This window comes from Protobothrops mucrosquamatus, unplaced genomic scaffold (genome assembly GCF_001527695.2).
Source record: "Protobothrops mucrosquamatus isolate PMUCROS unplaced genomic scaffold, P.Mucros_1.0 scaffold1635, whole genome shotgun sequence".
Lineage (NCBI taxonomy): Eukaryota > Metazoa > Chordata > Lepidosauria > Squamata > Viperidae > Protobothrops > Protobothrops mucrosquamatus.
In genome coordinates this window covers 220,051-238,957 of record NW_015387794.1, presented here as the reverse complement: position 1 = coordinate 238,957, position 18,907 = coordinate 220,051, and the positions used below count along the sequence as shown (strand labels likewise).

The 18,907-nt window shown below is 34.9% G+C and overlaps 1 protein-coding gene across 1 annotated transcript in view; it reads left to right on the top strand.

Moving 5' to 3' along the window:
• Window positions 1-18,907, top strand: part of SBF2 (SET binding factor 2) — a 210,926-nt gene that overhangs the window by 147,607 nt on the left and 44,412 nt on the right. The window contains exons 17-23 of the mRNA XM_015822660.1: window positions 30-98; window positions 7,640-7,810; window positions 14,220-14,482; window positions 14,585-14,757; window positions 14,998-15,071; window positions 15,871-16,066; window positions 18,465-18,592. Of these exons, the coding sequence (XP_015678146.1) occupies window positions 30-98; window positions 7,640-7,810; window positions 14,220-14,482; window positions 14,585-14,757; window positions 14,998-15,071; window positions 15,871-16,066; window positions 18,465-18,592 (1,074 nt within the window). The remainder of the gene's footprint in view (window positions 1-29; window positions 99-7,639; window positions 7,811-14,219; window positions 14,483-14,584; window positions 14,758-14,997; window positions 15,072-15,870; window positions 16,067-18,464; window positions 18,593-18,907) is intronic.

Below are 18,907 nucleotides of genomic sequence, written 5' to 3'. Positions count from 1 at the left end.
TCTTTTTTGTTTTTCTTACGAACCCAAAGGATTGTTCATCTTCAGAAGAATATAATATTGCTGCAACATTATTACCATTGACAACTGCTTTTTATAGGGTAAGTTGTGTTCTTCTAAGAATTAAGAATATATTTCTAAGAATATATATATAAAACTGCACTGAGATTACGTAAAGGATGAAGATTACAAGAGTATTTTACCCAGAGCTTGTTCAACTTATTTTTCTGTCTTATTTTCTTCCAGCCCAACCTCTCAATCTCTTTCTGATACTGTTGGGTTTCCTGTCTTTCCTACATTGTGTGATTCTAAAAGGCATTAAGGGTTAAAGAAACCCTGAAAGGATTAGATTAAATTTCATATTGAATTTGACATGGCAATATTAGGCATTCATTAGGGTTGTCCTACTCTTTGTTTTCTTGTATTCTACATAGAGTGGGGAACTGTAAAGAAGTATCCTTCCTTCCTTCCTTCCTTCCTTCCTTCCTTCCTTCCTTCCTTCCTTCCTTCTTTCCTTCCTTCCATGACGAAGTGTTATAGGGAAGGAAGAATCATCCCTTCTATAAGGATACTTCACTTATATTCTATAATTAGTCTTGACATTTCTAATCTATTTCTTTCAAGTGTTAGGTCTCATAAATCTAAACAGCAATTGAAATAAAATAGAAATAAAAGAAGGTATAAATTCTGCAGTTTCAAAATAATAAAATTAGGACAAAAATGTACATCAAGAATCACTCTTTGTTTTGATCCAGATTATAGCTATAGAGCATATAGGCAGCTCTACAAAATTATTGGCATAGTCAATCACAAAAAATGAATTATCAAAAGCCAAATTTACAATGATATTCCCCACCTCCTTCTGTAGCTCCCTTCCCCAGGGTACTCCTTCAATTTACCCTTGACATCATTCTAAGTAGGATGGTTACATTTCCAAATAAAGTCCTCTGCTGAATCATCCTATCAAATATTTTTCTAAAGATTGTGTTGAAATACATAGTGGATTTAAAGGCATTCTTGGAAATAAAAGAGTTTGGTGGAGGATGCAAGAACCAGTTTGGTGTAGTGACTAAAGTACCAGGATAGAAACTGGGAAACCGTAAGTCAGAGTCTTCCCTTGCCCACAAAGAGAGGTGGATGGCATTGAGCCAGTCATTCTCTTTCAGCCCTAGGAAGAAGGCAATAGCAAACCACTTCTGAAATCTTGCCAAAAAAGTTGCAGAGACTTGTCCAGGCAGTTGCCAGGAGTCAACATAAGTCAATAGAGGATAATTACATGCATCAAAGTATACTGGCATCTAGTTTTCTCATTTAATTTGTTTTTAAATTAAGAACAATAACGTAACATTTTTTTAAAAAAATGGTGTCCAATGACAAATATTGGGATTTCTAATGTTCCTTTCACAATGATTCTAATTAGATTAATTGTTATCTAAACCAGAGGTCCCCAACCCCCGGTCCGTCGCATGCCAGAAACCGGGCCGCACAAACAAGCGAAGCCCATCCATGGGATTCAGGCAGCACACGAAACCATGCCCCCTCCGGTCCGCGGAAAAACCTCTCCCCACTGAACTGGTCCCTGGTGCCTAAAAGGTTGGGGGCCTCTGATCTAAGCTATTTCACAGTCTGTGCTTAAGCACTCCTGATGTCTGCCACATTTGAATATTTTAACTGAATGGCCATATTGTTTTAGACCAGTGTCTCTCAACTTTGGCAACTTGAAGATAGGTGGACTTCAATTCCCAGGATTTCCCAGTCAGTCATGTTGAGGTCCACACAACTTCAAGTTACCAAGGTTGAGACACACTGCTGTAGATTAAAATTCCAGCCAAAGGCTAATACAACTGTAATCTAAGGAAATAGGAATATTTAGTTGAATAACAAAAAGAATGTATATTTAAAATATATTGTGTTTTTTGTTGATGCTTACCGTAGTAAAAATCCAATACAGTAATTAATATCCTATGACTAGGATCTGACAAAACTTGACAGAACAGGATATGACTGTAGAAGTTCATGGGTTCTTAGCTTTCAGCATTAAACTCATTAAACTATTGGATGCATACTTGTGGTCTGGAAAAATTTTTACAGTTGTTCAGCAGCAAGCATCACAAAAACCTTATAGTACCTTAACAACAACCATCTTCCCATTAATTGCATTTTTATTTACTGGTCTAAATAATCAGAGGAGTGTGATTCATTTAAGCCAGGGGAAGCATTCTTCATTGTTCATGTAAAAATGTCTTGTGTAAATAAACAACTTTAATCTTTAGTACAGAAAACAATGTTTCTGTTTACCATTAGTAATACAGTTGGAATTTGTTTAATATATCAATAAGTACTTGTACTTGAGATACAATGTTTCCTGTCTTTCTTTTAAAGATTATTAATTTTTGACTGAGTACTATTTTATAGTAGTAGAGTTTTAAATCATTTTTAACATTTTCAACCCGTCTGAGGAAATTCTTTGTACTTTCCTTAGAATATAGGAAGCTAACTACAAATGTTTCACATGCATTTGTTTGAGCATCTTCCTGTGGTGAGTTAGTGCATACTTAGCTTTGCAAATTATAAATCGGCACGAGAAGAGGAAATATAGTTTAGCATGTTCCTCATTTGCTTAATGTATTGAATGCATTAAATATACTCTGATTTTTAACAGGTTGAAAAAAACTTTCTTGCGATTGCTGGTATATCTAATAGGTTAGTTCAGTAATTAGACATTGATTTCAATAATCATGATCAAGGTTGCAGTTTTACATACACTGTAGAGTAAATCCCATGAAACATACAGATCATACATGTAAACTCGCATTGCGCTCTAAATCACACTTTAACACATTTATGGTCCCATTGTTTTTGCTAGAATGTGCAATTTGATTGGTTTTATATTCTCATACAGATAGCATTCTCATAGCAAAGTAAATGAAATACCATGTGACATTTCTTTAAAAATTGCAGTTTGCACATGGGCTGTTTAAAGCCCATAATTCAGAAGGATTTTAATCAACCTGAGAACAGACTTGCTGCTGTTTTTTAAAATAAATCTGTGACTGTATTTTATCAGAGCATTTTAACAGAATTTTTTAAAAGAGATAAAGCACACAGAGACAAAGCAGCCCTGTCTGTTCTTGAATAAAGCTCATATTTTTAAATCTATATGCTATTTATGTCTGGGGAATGTCTGGGCAGTCATCTATAATCATCTGTACTCATCAGATGGATAACTTATTTTTGGTTACATTTCCTTAAGGATACTTGGAAGCCACAACTTCCTGAGGCTAAAACTGCAAAGGATTGAATTTGGAAGTTGCTCTTAGCAAGCTATAGAAGATTGTGCTTTCTTCTACCAGTCTCTCCTTTTTTTGCCAATACTTTTCTTACCAGCCTTAATTATCATTTAAAAGATGCTACAGACACCCTTAAATGAAGGCAAATGTGCATGTCCTAGGACAGTGTTGCAGCAATCCAATGTGGGTTGGTCACCAGGACCAGAGGTTTAGTCTTCCAAGCTTTCAGACTCATGCTGGTGCCCATCCTCTATTTAAAAGATTCTACAGACACCATTTATACAAGGATTTCAAAACATTTTCTCAAATTGGTTTGAGGGGCTTGTTCCTTTGCCTCTTAAGTCTTTGGTTTGCCCCCTCTTCAGGTAATCATTGCTGGACCCACTATACTGGACAATCTTTGTACAGTAGCTATCCTCCCCTTTGGGGGAAGGGTGATTGAGAAAGTGGTTGCAACAGTTTCAAAAGATCTTGGATGAAGCGGATTATTAGGATCTCTTTCAGTCAGGATTCAGTCCCAGGTATGGGGCAGAAATGGCATTAGTCATGCTTTTTGATGATCTCTGTTGAGGGCGAAGTGGGGGTTGTGCATGCATACTTGCCCTACTTGACTTCTCATTGGGTTTCAACACGATCAACCATGATCACCTCAAGAATTGAGGGTAGTGTTGTGCTGATTCACCTCATTCCTTTGAGGCTGATTCCAGTTGGTAGTGGCTGGGTAGGAGACATCCCTCCCTCGGTCTATGCTATGTGGGGTGCTTCAAGGTTCAGTATTCTCCCTGCTGGGTGAGCTCATCTATCGCCATGGGGTGAGGTTTATTCTGGGCCTGGAGGTTGTGAGAGTCTAGATGGGAAATAACAGGCTCCAGTTCAATTGAAGTGTTTTTGGGTTTGGGGGCCTTCTGGTTCTAGGACTATGCCATCTTTGGTGCTGGATGGAGTGACACTCAACGCCCCAGGCAAACAATCTGGAGTTCCTTCTGGATTCCTTGAAGAGCAAGTGGCAATAACGGCTAGCCACCATGTGCGGCACATTATTAGCACCTTATCAATTAACAATTGTAACATGTTAAGAACTCACTGCATTTGTTGAGACTTTTTGAGATTGACTGAAATCTTTTCATGTATGTGGATTTGGCAACCTCTTACTCGATGGTGGAATTAAAGTAGCATTTTTCCAAAGCAATCACTAGAGTGTCCTGGGAGATTGAAATGCTGATGTTATTTTGTCTTCATTTTGAGTCCTCATGTCAAATTTATGACCATTAATTATTTTGCACAAAATTTGCCCCATTTATCCTATATAGGATCCAAAGGGGTCAATGTAAAATTTCTATATAAAACTGCTGAGCAGAAGTCAAACTTTTTTTTTCCCAATTGTTGAAGGAAAAGTGACTATTTTATTAGGCTGTCCTAACAGAGAAATAACATATACTTTTTCCACAGAAATCTATTGCCCTCTGCTGGTGATATCTAAGCTTCACTTAATGGCACTCATCCCAGTTTTATTTAATGAAATGTATATAATCAGAAAAATTAAATAGAATAGTTTGAAGATTAGGTTTGATAGTAGCACAAAATAATATTGGATAACTTATATATTTTTATAGGGATACACTAACATAACATGGTGATTCTTTATTCATTGATGATTTATATTTTGATGGCTATTGCCCAGAATCCATGTCTAAAGTTCAGTTTGGTTTTGAAGAAAGGAGCCAAATTAGGTGATTTGTGGAGCTGGTGGGAACAAACCCACACTGTGTGGTGTTGTTGACTATATATTTACCTGAAAAGGATGTGTTCTCTCCTCCCCCTGAATTATCTTGGAGATCTATTGAAAACAAATTAATCAGGAATTGCAACTAATGAAAGCAAGTGGGAGATAAGAGGGGGGGGGGGAGAAAGCACTGCCATTGTATCAGCAGATGAGACAAGCGCTTTTGCCTGCCATTTTTGATAGAGGGTGTGTATTTGCAGGGGAGAGTCTTCTCTGTACATGGAGGCTTTGTATGCAGTTGAGAACTCTGGGAAATCAGAATCCTCAGTTGGGGGAGAGTCTTTATGTATAGAATGACTGTCCATAGCAAACCTCTGCTCTCTATAAATAGAAGGCACAAGAGATTAGCAGACTGATTGTGTGTGGGAGATCAGAAATTCTAAGACTGGAACTTCTACAAGGATTAAAGTCATTTTATTCATTGAAGTTTACCACAGAGGAAATATCCATAGATTTCAGCAGGCATTCAAACAAATAGAAAAGCTTTCATTAGTTTGTTTCCTTTTTGCAAATATAAAGTGGGAAATAGTTCATTAACCCAAGGAGTACTTCCTTAGTGTCCATCCCAGTTTGCATGGAATAAACTAGTAACTACTGCAGTGCTATTCTTAGCACTGCAGAAGCCAATGCACTCTAATCTGGGCATAAGAACTACTGAATTCATCTGGGTTTAGAATAAACATAGATAAATACTTGCTTTCCAAGCACAGATTTCTACAGGCTATCACACTGTGACATGATGTGTTTATGTATGTGTGCCTATGATAACAGCAGTTTGTGAATGAAATAATGGTTTGTGTGTGCCTGTTTCTCATATACTGCTATAACCCAAAAACCCTGGCAAAGTGGTTTCTGCAAACAGAGAAATATTAGGGAAAAAATTATTTAACGCAAGTATCAAGCTCTTATTTTTGTTTATTGTAAGTTCTGGATTCTTTGAATTAGCTAATATAGCTAATTTTCTGTTGAATATATTCCACAAGAAAATTATGGGCTCCACCTAGTATTATTTCTCATGAAAGCACTTGAAAATGGAACTGATGGTAAGCTGTATTCGATAGAATGGATTCCCATTCTTCTTCATTGTTACAGGTGGGGTTTATCTCAAGTTAAATTTTTATGGAACTATTGTAATCTGAGTGGCAAAAATGTACACATTAATTTCAACAGTTCTGTTAGAACACTGAATTAGTATTAGCTATTTCTAGAGTAGAAATTATTATTGTGATTGGTTGTACAATCAGCTAGACATTTAGACTACATTTTGCATTTTTATTCAGGCTTGGGATAGTCAGATTATTGTTCGATGGTTTTAAAGTCACAGGATGTAAGTTTTTCCAAGTAAAACTGCCTTTTGCAATGCCAGTGCTATTATTTAATGGTTCATTAAGGAATTATAATTTCAAAAATACTTTATTATCAAAGCTCTAGGGAAAGCATGGAAGTCTGAATGCATTCATATTTCATCCATATTGCATGGAATTTTGATAAACAATACTTTTACGAAGGAAAAACACACACTCATTCCCACAATGAAAGAATGGCTGGAGTTAGCGAAGATGGTAAAATTGACTCTTCTAATTAAAGAGAAGAATTTATCTAGTTTTGCTTCCATTTGGTAACCACTTCTGGATTTTTGTACTTGAAACTGAAAAAAAGGAAGTTTAATTTTCGGTTTTGATTATTAGAATGATTTTGTTGTTATACCAATGGCTTGAAACATTCAGAAATGTAAACCAAAAGGTTGAGATTGTAGCTTTTTTCTATTCTGTTGCACTGAAGTCACTACTTTTTTCTTACTTTTTCACTTCTTTCTGCAGTTCTCTTCCCTCTTTAACTTTTCAATTTTTGTTTCTATTTGTATTTCATCCTATAGTAAACTTCAATAAAAATACTTTTTGTACTTTGGGCAATATGGATATTGCACTAATTAAACCTTGTGACAGTCTCTATTTCTGATCACACACATAGTCATTTTTGATAAAGTTGTTATTAAATTTCCCTTCCATGACTTTCACAAGTAGAGTACGGTACTTACTGTGAGAAACAAAGCTATTATAAAAATATTTAGGGGTAACATAAGGGAAGCCTACAAGGTCTCTGTAGCAGTGATATAAAGTTTCAGATCTCTTATTTTATAAGTATAAATCATGCACTGTTTGCTTAAATTCAGACATGGCTTTCAGATATGGCTTTTTCTGGAGCCAGTATAAGTAGGAAATCGGATGGGAGTCCACTATAGGTCATGTCTGTGTTGCCTATCATTATAGTGGAAATTCAAGATGGAAAATAAGGCTTTTGTAAGAGATTTGGAAAGATTAAATTTATGAGTGTTTTGCCCTCCCTTTTGGACTTTTTAAAAAAATATATTAGACGAGATAGATCCACACAGATTTTATCAAAGCACAAGCATTGCTACAATTATTTCTCTTGCTATCAAAGCACAAGCATTACTACAATTGTTTCTAGTGCTGAAACTATCTGTACTAACAAAATTTGCTTCTTACAAACTGAATTTGCTGTAGTTCTTGTTGGATAAAATTATTCTGCTGACTTATTTGACTTTCAGAAATTAGCTCCTGGAGTCAATCAATTTGCATATACCTGTGTCCAAGACCACCCAATATGGGCTAACCAGCAGTTTTGGGAAACAACCTTTTATAGTGATGTGGAAAATCAAATTCGCTCTCTGTATCTTTCAACTAAGGAAGACAATCATCCACAACACTTAATGCAAAAGGTAAGTAAAACAATAATATGACATACTAATTAAAAAAGCTAAATTGCACAGGGTTTCCGGGGTTTTGTTTAACCAACAGGCTCTGTAACATGAAAAAGATTGAAAAAATCTATTTTACAGTACAGTATTAGCGATCTTCACCACCACTTTCTCCAAGTCAATATTAAAAATGTGGAAAAGAAGTGAGCCAAGAACAAAATTGTGTGATTCCCTATCGACACCTCATTTCAATGTGATGAGTCATTCACGAGCACTATTTGAACATTTTAATCCAGTTGTAGTTCCAAGTACCGTAGTAGACAGACTATCCAGCCCCATTTTGCTAACTTGCTTATCAGAATATCCTGGTTACTCTGTCAAATATTTTGTTAAAATGAAGCTATAGCAGTGCTACAGTCTTCTAACAAATTTGCCCAATCTATGAAATTAATTTGATGAAACTTGCTCTGGTCAATCACATTTGTATGGCCGCCCATCTCACAAAAAAGTGAGTCTGAGCAATGTACAGCAGTCCAAAGAAATAGCATATACCTAAGGTAATCAGCGTAAAAATATAGAATCAGCATAAAAGACAATATTATAAAACAAAATATACAAACCTTAGGCAAAGAGAGGATAGAAAAGCCTGTCTCACCAATGGAGCCATGTAAACCCTGTTCCTTGGCGTTCCAGGCTGATAACATAACCAGGTGTTGGAGGACTTCCAAGACATGGAAAGGAATGGGATTCATCTAATTTTTTTGGGGGGGGGATGATCCATAAAGTGTGTGCTGCAGCAGACAAGGCCTGTCACCTGTGACCCACCAAATGTACATCTCTGATGTACACTATTCATGCATCCATGTTGATTTCAGTAATCACTACAGTCTTTTCATAAATAAATGAAGAATTTTTGTGAATGTTCAAGCTAAATTAGATTTTCTATCCTTGTGAATCAAGAATTTCCATAATAATATTTCCCCTCTTTAAATATAATGGAAAAGCTGGTAGGAACTGAAAGGCTCGTGCTGCTGTCAAATTTTTCTTCATTCCAAAACAACAATATTTCTGAATTTCTCTACTAATTTCTCCATACACATATTCATTCACACACATTTCAGAGTTGTAAATAATGTAGATTTCTTCCAGAAGTTGGCAAGGTTATTTGGAGTTATGAGGAATAAACCTGACTGTTCAGCCAGAAAATTGTGTTCTCTGTACAGAACTGAAACTAAGAAGAAGCTGCATGAGTAATCAGTAAAACTAGGATGAAAATGTCTGGGGTTCCTCAACATACATATGTATGTACATACATGCATACAAACAAGTAAAGGAGGAAGGAAGGGAGAAGAGTTCCCTGAAGATTGCTTGGCCATAGCCAATGAATGAATCGTAGTAGCTTTTAGTGAGGGCTATAGGAAGAGGATGTTAATGGAAAGAAGAACTTGTTTTTTGTTTATTTGCTAGAATTACCAAGAATTTTATAAGAAGAACTTGCATTCAAGTTTAGTATCTGATCTCAAATTCCAAGAAAAAGCATCAGTTCTAGACAATTTTCTATATGCTTCTTGAGAATACATGAGTAGAAAACTTGATATAAAAATCATTCCATTGGCTGCATTTTTCTGATTCCTTCTCAGATTAAAGCAGATTTATTTCTCCTTTCATGAACTGCTTTGAAGTCTTATTTCTAACACCAAACTGAAAAGGCATGTCTGTGTCATAACATAAGTTGGCTTCTTTTTGGTGTGGTTTTGTCACTGTGCCATGTATCACTTGCTTTCTGTTTTGTCCTGTTTTTCTTTGTAGTGTTTTGTGTTTTTCTCTCTCCTTTCGGACACTTTTTTTTTTTTAATTTTAAAGTTATATTGGGAAAGCAGTATTCTGGTATGGGAAATTGCATAAGTCACAGTTATCAGTTCTATTACTCTGGAATGATACTTAATGTTTCTGTGAGTATATGGTTGTATGACTAAAGGAATATACCCTGGGCAAACTTGGTTGATGCCAATAATATGCCTGTACATGTATTGTAGACATTATAGGAATGCTGCATTGTAGAAGTATGTTACAGCCTTTAGAATGAAATGAGAGATGGAATGAGACATGCCTTAATTATCCAGGGATACTTGACTTACCGACATTATGTGCCCTAGTGATAAGTCAAAACGTCTCCATTGTAGTAAAACTTGTAAAATGGAAGATTTGGTAACTCAATAGAGAGTAACAGAAGGAGGCTTTTTCTATCATATTGCCTCATACTATTAATTACATGCCTCTTGAATTATATGAAATATCAAATATGACGCAAGCACATTTTCATTTGTTTTGAAAACAAGAGCATTCTAGTTAAGCTTTATTTCCCATTGATGTCACTCAAAGATCTTGAATGTGCAGCTGAATGTGCAAAGATCTGCGGGGGGGAACATTTGTAGGTATGTTGGCTTCCACACAAGCCCAACTCATGTACAGATGTCTGCAAGAGAAAAATCTGAGCAGTGTTGGCAAAGGACATGATTTTAAGAACATCTGTCAAGGACTAAAGAATCGTATACAGTCAGAGAAAGATGGAGAAGGACAACAAAAAAGGGGAGGGGGAAGTTGTTCCAAACACGTGCATGGAGAAGAACAGCTAAATTGCTGAGGAGAGAGTTGTAGCAAACATAGGTATTTTCTTGATGCCTTTCCCAATATTGTGCAGATGTCTGGAATACTATGTATATATACTATTAACACTAATGAGGTCATGTAATGAAACTTGCCAAGCACCTTTGCCCTAATTTCTTAAATAGACTGTATATTTTGTCTACATGCCAACCACCTAGTTGACAGGAAGTGATACATGCAGCTGGTGAAAACTAGAACATTTTTCTGTGCTACAAAGCTATTTACATAGCTCACCTATTCATATAATACAACAACAACAAATAGAATGTAATAACAAATAGAAAGCAGAAATAAATAATTGTTACACTAGAGCTGGGGTAGGCAACCTTGGCTCTTTTATGATTCGTGGACTTCATCTCCCAGAATTCCTGAGCCAGCATGGCTGGCTCAGGAATTCTGGGAGTTGAAGTCCACGAGTCATAAAAGAGCCAAGGTTGCCTACCCCTGCGACTAGAGTGAAGACCGAAATGATAATATTGTTACCAATTTTTTAAAAGGATACTTTTTAAAAAGGCAAAGCAAACCAAAAAGAAGATGAAGAAAAATCTTTTTTTTAAAAAAAAATAGCATTATGATAGCTTCCCTCTCTTTTTTTCTCAGCTCATAATTGCTATTTGGTGAATGGTGAACCTCTGATACCTGTGTCAAAAGTGACATGACATGCCATTTTGGGTGTGGTTCACCAATACCTGACATGTAATGGTGAACCTATGATACATGTGTCAAAAGTGACATGACATGCCATTTTGGGTGTGGTTCACCAATACCTGACAACTATTCTCAAAAGCACACCCCATTCTCATGTGATTTGTGAAGGGTGCAGAGGCTTCCGGATCCTCTGAGGACCATCTGAGCCTCTGAAAATCCTCTGAGAACAGGGCATGCTTTCTTGTGATTTTCCAAGGCTGCAGAGGCCACAGAAGAGCTTTCTCCATAGTTGTTTTGAGAACTAAGGCCTGATGCAACCCACAACAGCCCCAGCCTGGAAAGAAAGGCCTGTCAATAGAACGAGAACACAGCCTGAAGATAAGCAGCGTGCAGAATGCTGCTATACAGGGTAGCCTAGGTTGCTGTGAGGGCTAGAGAATTAGTTCTTCTATAATTGAGTGGAGAAAGGGATAACACGCCAGCAGAATCACATCAGGCATTTTCCTAGTTTATGACATGCTGAAACCAAAAGGTTCAACATCACTGTACTGTAATTTAGACCTTTGTGCTGACAGCTCATTTCTCTTTGGTTCGTTTTGATTACTATTTTTAAAACAATTTCTTTTTCTTCAAAGGCTGTATTCTTTTTCATAATAATTTTATTAAAGTTTATAAGTACAAAAATAAAAAATTAATACACTCTAAGGGAAAAAATAGAAAAGAGACATTTAAAGAGATAGAATAAAGGAAATGAGAAATACGGGGGGAAAAAGATGACTCCCCACCTCCAGAGAAGTAAAAACCATTTCAGTAACTAAATAGCTTCTCTAATATTTCAATTTTTAAAAAAGATTTATTCTTCCCATATTTCATTCCTTATCAATAATCAAATTATAAAAACTCATCATTCAGTACTAATCAGCAAGTGTCTGTTAAGAGCTACCAGAAATATTAATTTTATTTATATTTACTTATATTTACTGTTTTGAGCATTTGGGTGTAAATACCGATATCTCAGGCACAGAGAGAAATACATAATACATATTTATCTACATTACGGTAGTCTGGCCCAAGCTGAAATCTATTAAATCCAGTCACTCTAATAAAATTAAACTGATACCATATTCTGTACACAATTATTTCAGAATATGTTATTCCTGAAACATTGTCTTGCTCAACCACTAAAATTTCAGCTACAGATTAAAAATTAAAATAATCTATTTAAAAAACATATTTTTAACAGTCCTCTCTGAGGACTGCTGTAATTCACATTTAGTAATCTCTTTCAAATTTCTTTCTCCTTGAAAACATCATCATTTTTTTTCTCATTAATTTGCCTGGTATGCAGTTATTTTTTCCAATCTTTAAAAACCAAAACCTAGTGGGATATAAAAATCAGATATATGAAGGAACAATATGAGAACGAATGATCAACTCGGCAACTTCTGTTTTGTCATCATCACATTTCAGCAGTTCCTGGGTTGTAAGTTGTGTTCTAGGGATGTTTGAATAAGAAAATTTTAGTGCACATCAAATCATGTGTTCTGCTCATACGCAAGGCCAGTGCTTAAAAAATCAAGGAACAGGTTAATCTGTTAATTAATCTATATACAAGTATATTGTTTCTTCAAACACCTCAGTTATATAATTGGCTAAACCAGTGGATTACTTCATACATCTTTACAAATTTGTTAACTTTTATGCAGTTTGAAATATAAGATGACAATGTTCAAAGCTACATTTTAGATGATTAAACTACAACTATTATTTAGCCAAAATTGATTTTTCAAGGATATTCATGAGTAAGTTTGAGTAAGTTCAGAATGAGCATGGAGAAGATAAATCCCCACTTTGATTTTATTTTTTATTGGGATGAAAAGCATTCATTGCTTGAATTTGGTTAGACTTCTGCTGTGAATATATACACATAATTTTTCCATTCTTCAATTTTGGTCTCCTAATCTTGTGTTGACAGCAAGATTTCTCCTTTCCAGTGTTGCACCAGATTTATTATTGCTGCCATCAGCATATGTTTTAATAAATTGTTATGTTTTTCAGCTATATTCCTTGAGATCATACCTAATAGAAATATTTGTGGTTTTAATTCAAATTTTATGTTCAGAGGTTTTTGGATGTTTTGGTGCATTTTTTCCAATACTTTTGAGTCTTTTTGCATAACTATCACACATGGAAAATTGTTCCTTCTTTGTTGTGGCATTTTCAATATGTATTATTCATGAATTATCCATTTTGGCAATAATTGAGTTCTATGCCATCTGTAAAATATTTTGTGCCAATTTTTCCTCAAACTGCAGCTTGGTATAAATTGTATTGATTTTTTTCCACAGTTCTTCCTATTGTTCCACTGTTCTTTGAAGTTCTGCATTCATTTTATCATACCATTTTTTACTAGTTCATTCTCAGCATAAGCCATTCATAAAGGAACAGCAAATTTACATCACAGAGCAAAGGAGAATAGTCCACAGGAAACTTTTAAAGAAAATTAAACTTGAATACACTACACTTTAAATAGTATTAACAATTATATATTGCCATGCATTCTTTGGGCATCTGTCAAAAATAATTGGAATAGTACTTTTTAGTTTTTTTCCTTTTATATTAGTGGATGTTATGCTTTTACTGGGTCTGATCTTGAATGTATTGGAAAATAGAATACAACTCAAGATGGGAATTTTGGGAGGGAAAATCTGAATAACACATACCGTAGCTTCAGATTTATTAAATCCTAAAGCTGGGCAAAGTAGATGCGAAAGCAGGATTGGGTTTGAGACTTGGAGTAGCACAAGATCCTACCTGTGTCTGTTCATACCCAATAGCATGACTATTTGAGTGATATAGAAGCTGCATCCAGTATCAAGTCACCTTCTGATTTTCATTCCCCTTGAAACTTTGTGTTATCTTATTGTGGTTTATGTCTTTTTATTCTTCATCACGGTGTCTTGAATATATTTAAGACAAAGTTATCAACCTAGGTTCCTAATTTTTTCTCACTTTGATTTTTGATTTGATTTATACTCTTGTTTCTTGTTCTAGAGGAGGAAAACGTTTTAAATGTTGGAAATAAAATCATATCTAGCTATTTTTTCTTTTCCAGGAGAAGTTTTCCGAAGACCAAGGGCAAGAAAAAACTGCCATGGACTTGGCAGCTGAGCAGTTACGTTTGTGGCCAACGCTTAGTAAAGAGACTCAGCAACAGCTGGTACAAAGTGAAGAAAGCATGGTATTCAGCCAAGCAATTCACTTTGCCAACCTCATGGTGTATCTGTTAGTGCCACTGGACACCAGTAAAAACAAACTGCTAAGAATGTCAGCTACAGGAGACTGGGAGAGTGGAAGCAATAGCATTGTCACAAATAGGTGTGTCAGCAGAATTCCCACATCATTACAATTAGTTTTCATACAGAGTGATTTATTTTCTTACCCCAACATGGATTTAGCTTACTGGAATTGCTTTCTTAGCATTGCAGGCAGTGTTGCAGAGAGCTATGATACTGAAAGTGGTTTTGAAGATTCTGAAAATAATGATGTTGCCAATGCTGTGGTGCGCTTCATTACCAGATTCATAGACAAGGTTTGTACTGAAAGTGGAGTTACACAGGATCACATCCGAAGTCTTCATTGTATGATACCAGGTATGAGGAACCATGTTCTTGTCTTGAACTCCTCTCAGGGAGATATTTTGTTCTGTCTCAGAAAAGATACCTTAGTTGTATACATGTGTGTTCTTTTAAGGTGAAAATGAGAGTTTGTTAATCTAATTTTAGTCACTATAGTGGGTTTTCTGGAGGCAAGTTTTAGAATGGATAAGCTGTTTTGTTAGTCTGTTTTATTCTTGCTGTATTATGCTCATTTCGGGTGGCATTTATTCCTAGGTATTGTAGCCATGCACATTGAGACTCTGGAGGCTGTCCATCGAGAAAGTAGGAGGCTGCCACCAATACAGAAGGCAAGTATTTCAGGCTGCTTATTCTGCTTTATAGCTGTGAAAAATACAGTCAGTTTGACAGCTTCAGCTTTCCTTTTTTCTAAGGTATTTGATAACCTTTGAAAAGTTCAAAGTATGCCTAGAAAACTAATAATTTCAACAGATAAGCAGCTTTTCTATAATTGTGTGAAATACATACCAGAGAAAATACTGTAGCTCAGCCAAAGCTCTAAGTAAAAACAAGCTGCTATTCTATGTACACTGGTGATTTAACATCCATTATCTGCTGTGACCCCAGCTTTAAATCAAGGAGTAATTTAACCAATAAAGCTTTTTCTTTAGACGGAAGAGTAATTAACTAATCAAAACCTTTTCTCCCTTATCCTTAATCCCTATAGCGTAAGAGTAAATTGTTCACTTCTGATCATGAATAATGATAAAAGATCTATAATATTCTAAGAGTGGGGAAGCAGTGATTGAACCCTTCTTACAGGGTTCTTGAATCAAATAAAAAAGGGAGATGAGTATCCTGTCCCAGAGGATTATTAATTTTCTGTAGGTGGAGCATCTCTTCCAATTTAATAGGCAAAATCTGGTTATAGAAAAAAAAATTGCTCTTGAATGGAAATCTTCCTAGGCTACACTGAATTTGCAGAAAATATTCAGTCCTGCTCCTTCAAACTAACTTTCCCAGATTTGTTATAAAATGCTGTTGCAATAATCATAGGCAAAATGTATTATTTGAAGTTATATTGTATTTGTTATGTTGCAAGTTTTTTGTTGTTGGTTTTTTTAAAAAAAAAAATACCTTTGGGTTCAGCCCAAGATTCTACGACCAGATTTGCTGCCAGGGGAAGAGTTTGTGTGTGAAGGTCTCCGTGTGCTCTTGGATCCTGATGGCAGAGAAGAGGCAACTGGAGGATTGCTTGGAGGACCTCATATTCTTCCTGCAGAAGGAGCTTTGTTCCTTACTACATACAGAGTTATATTTAAAGGCACCCCTCATGATCAACTAGGTATGATGTTTGTTATGAGTGTCAAAATAATATGTTTTCCAGTAGCCATGGAAGGTTAACTTATTTATTAATTGTTGTTATTTATTGTTTTATTATTTTAATGTATATTAGTTTTAATGTTTCCAAGCCACACAGAGTTGTCTCTGACGAGATGGGTGGCACATAATTTTAATCAATCAATAAATAAATAAACAAACACGCAAATTAACTAACTTCCAATCCTACATTCCATTTATACTGCTTCTAAAATAAAATTCATACAAAAGTAAGATTTGTAACAAGATTTTTAACTGACTGTTTTACTCAAGATAACTTTCTGCAACCCTTACAGTCAATTAAATGCAGAATTGGTATAGGTGTTCTTGTAATAAGGTATATTATGTTCTAACTGTAAAGTGGACATGCTATTTATGATATTCTGTGATAGATTTGCAAGACCTGAAAGTAAAATTGTCCCTATCTAGAATCATTTGACTCTGTGGTTAGTGCAATTCCATTATTACTAAGTACTAGTCTAATTACACTGGGGCTTGATATTTACTATGGCCATAAACCAGCATAGTTTTCTGTATATGCATTTTTTAACTATTAAAATAAGTCTGCCATTGACATCAAGTGAGTTTCAAAACATTGGTGCTGACTTTTAAACCTTGTATATCTTAGAATATAAGATAAATTTCAAGAGCTCTCTTCCATCTGCTCTGTCCAAATGAAGATAGGCTGATGAGTATTTTAAAAAAGAGACTTGCTTAGTGCTAATAAGAAGGCCCATGTGTAAATGTCACATCATTATATTTTCAATCCCATGGGGATTGTATCTTTATTGGGTCTGTATTAAGTTAGTATGTTCATTTTTGCATGTATTGAATGTATTGTTTTCTTCTTTCCTGTGCTGTTGATTATTTATTTTATTTTTCTCTCTTTCCCCTTTTCTTGTTCTTTTTTTCTCTTTCCCACATATACACACAAACAAAAATCATTTTTGATACTTCACTTTCATAATAAGAAGCACCATCTCCTAGCGTATGCTTATTTAAGTGAATATATGATTCTAGAACTAATAGTTGTTAGCCAGAATCCATTTCTTTAATCTCATAACAGTTAAATACACATCAAGATAATAGAAAATGGCTTGGTAATTTCCTTCCTTCTCAGACTTATATATTGTATTTCCTTATGATGACTCAGATCATTTACAGATGGCTTTTTAAAAAATCTTGTCTGGTTACATTATTTAAAATAAAATTAAAGCTTAATATTTATGTCTTCAAAAGATAAGGGATTTATTTTTTATTACAAAACAAGGAAATTGATGTTAAATATTTAGGCAGAGTGCTATCCACCAGGATTCCTTGCACTCCCTAGTGGTATTTTTTTTTATAAAAGGGAATTAATAATAGTATACTATTTCAAAATGCCATGAGAACAAGCAATGTGAACAAGCACAAAAACATTTATCTTAGGAATGAGAAAAATAACAGCATTCCTTGATTAGCATTATTGTTATTTAAATGTAGCTGTACCTTTTTGAGGATAAACATTCTATTGTGCAGTTTCTGTGGGTTTTATAAAAATAAACTCCAATTACTTCTAGACACCGTGGAAACAGTGGTAGAAGTGATTCATCAATATTTTTCACCAGTACTTAGAATGAGAAACAGTGTAATAATATTTCTACATTCAGAATAATAGGGATAGTTTTTACTGGCATGGTTGTGTCTGATGTTCACTATTTAGTAAATATGTGCCAGGAAAAGACAGTTTCTGTGATATAACAAATAACAAGGGTGACATCACTGGCCTTGCAGAATTGTTTAAAATAATGCAGGAAATATAAAATATATGATCTTTATGAGGAATGCTGCTGCAATATATTTTTTGCCTGAAGTAGAACTAAAAATTGCATCTACAGTTCACTTAGCAAAGCCAGAAGCCTTATGTCCAGACAGATTATTTTGACCCATGAGACAGGAAATACCATAAGCAACTATTCTTGTTGTCTCTTCTTGTCTTGTCTGCTAGATGAAAGTATAGTTCAGCTGACTAAAAATAGCTACTTCCGGGCAGCAGGAAATATCAAAACAGTACAGGTACAAAACTCAGTAAAGTTATAGAAATAGTAAGGATCAGTATTCCTGATTCTACCCTGTCTGGTTTGTCTGTTGATAAATACATTTCTTTCAAAAAGTAAAGAAACTCTTTTAATAAATATTAAGAAAACAGTACAACCATTAGAAGTAGATCAATACCCTAGATGTAATTTATCTGTCCTTGAGATTTTAATTCCTTTAGCCTTGCCATAGGCCTTTTATGTGGTCTGATTTCTTCATGTATGAATATATCTTTCCAGTTACCTTACTTGATCCATGATGCAATGTTTCTCTCCTGATATTCTTAGTTGGAGAACAAACAGTTATTCGGAGCTTCCCTATTGCTTCAGTAACAAAGGAGAAGAAAATTACCATCCAAAACCAACTTCAACAAAGTATGCAAGAAGGGCTGCAGATCACCTCAGCTACCTTTCAGGTAAATAGAATATCAAAACCTCATAGGTCAGAATTATTCTTGTTTTGAAAGTCCTGTTGATTTCAAAGGCCTTTCTTTTGTAACTACTCTGGATATCTTGAATAAGAAAGAAGAATATAATAATAATAATAATAATAATAATAATAATAATAATAATAATAATAATAATAATAATAATAATAATAATAATAAATTTAATTTATATGCCGCCCTTCTCCCAACGGGACTCAGGGCGGCGCACAACATATTTAAAACAAAACATAAATACATTCCCCCCCGATAAAACCGAATTAAATCAAATTTTAAAGTTGTGTC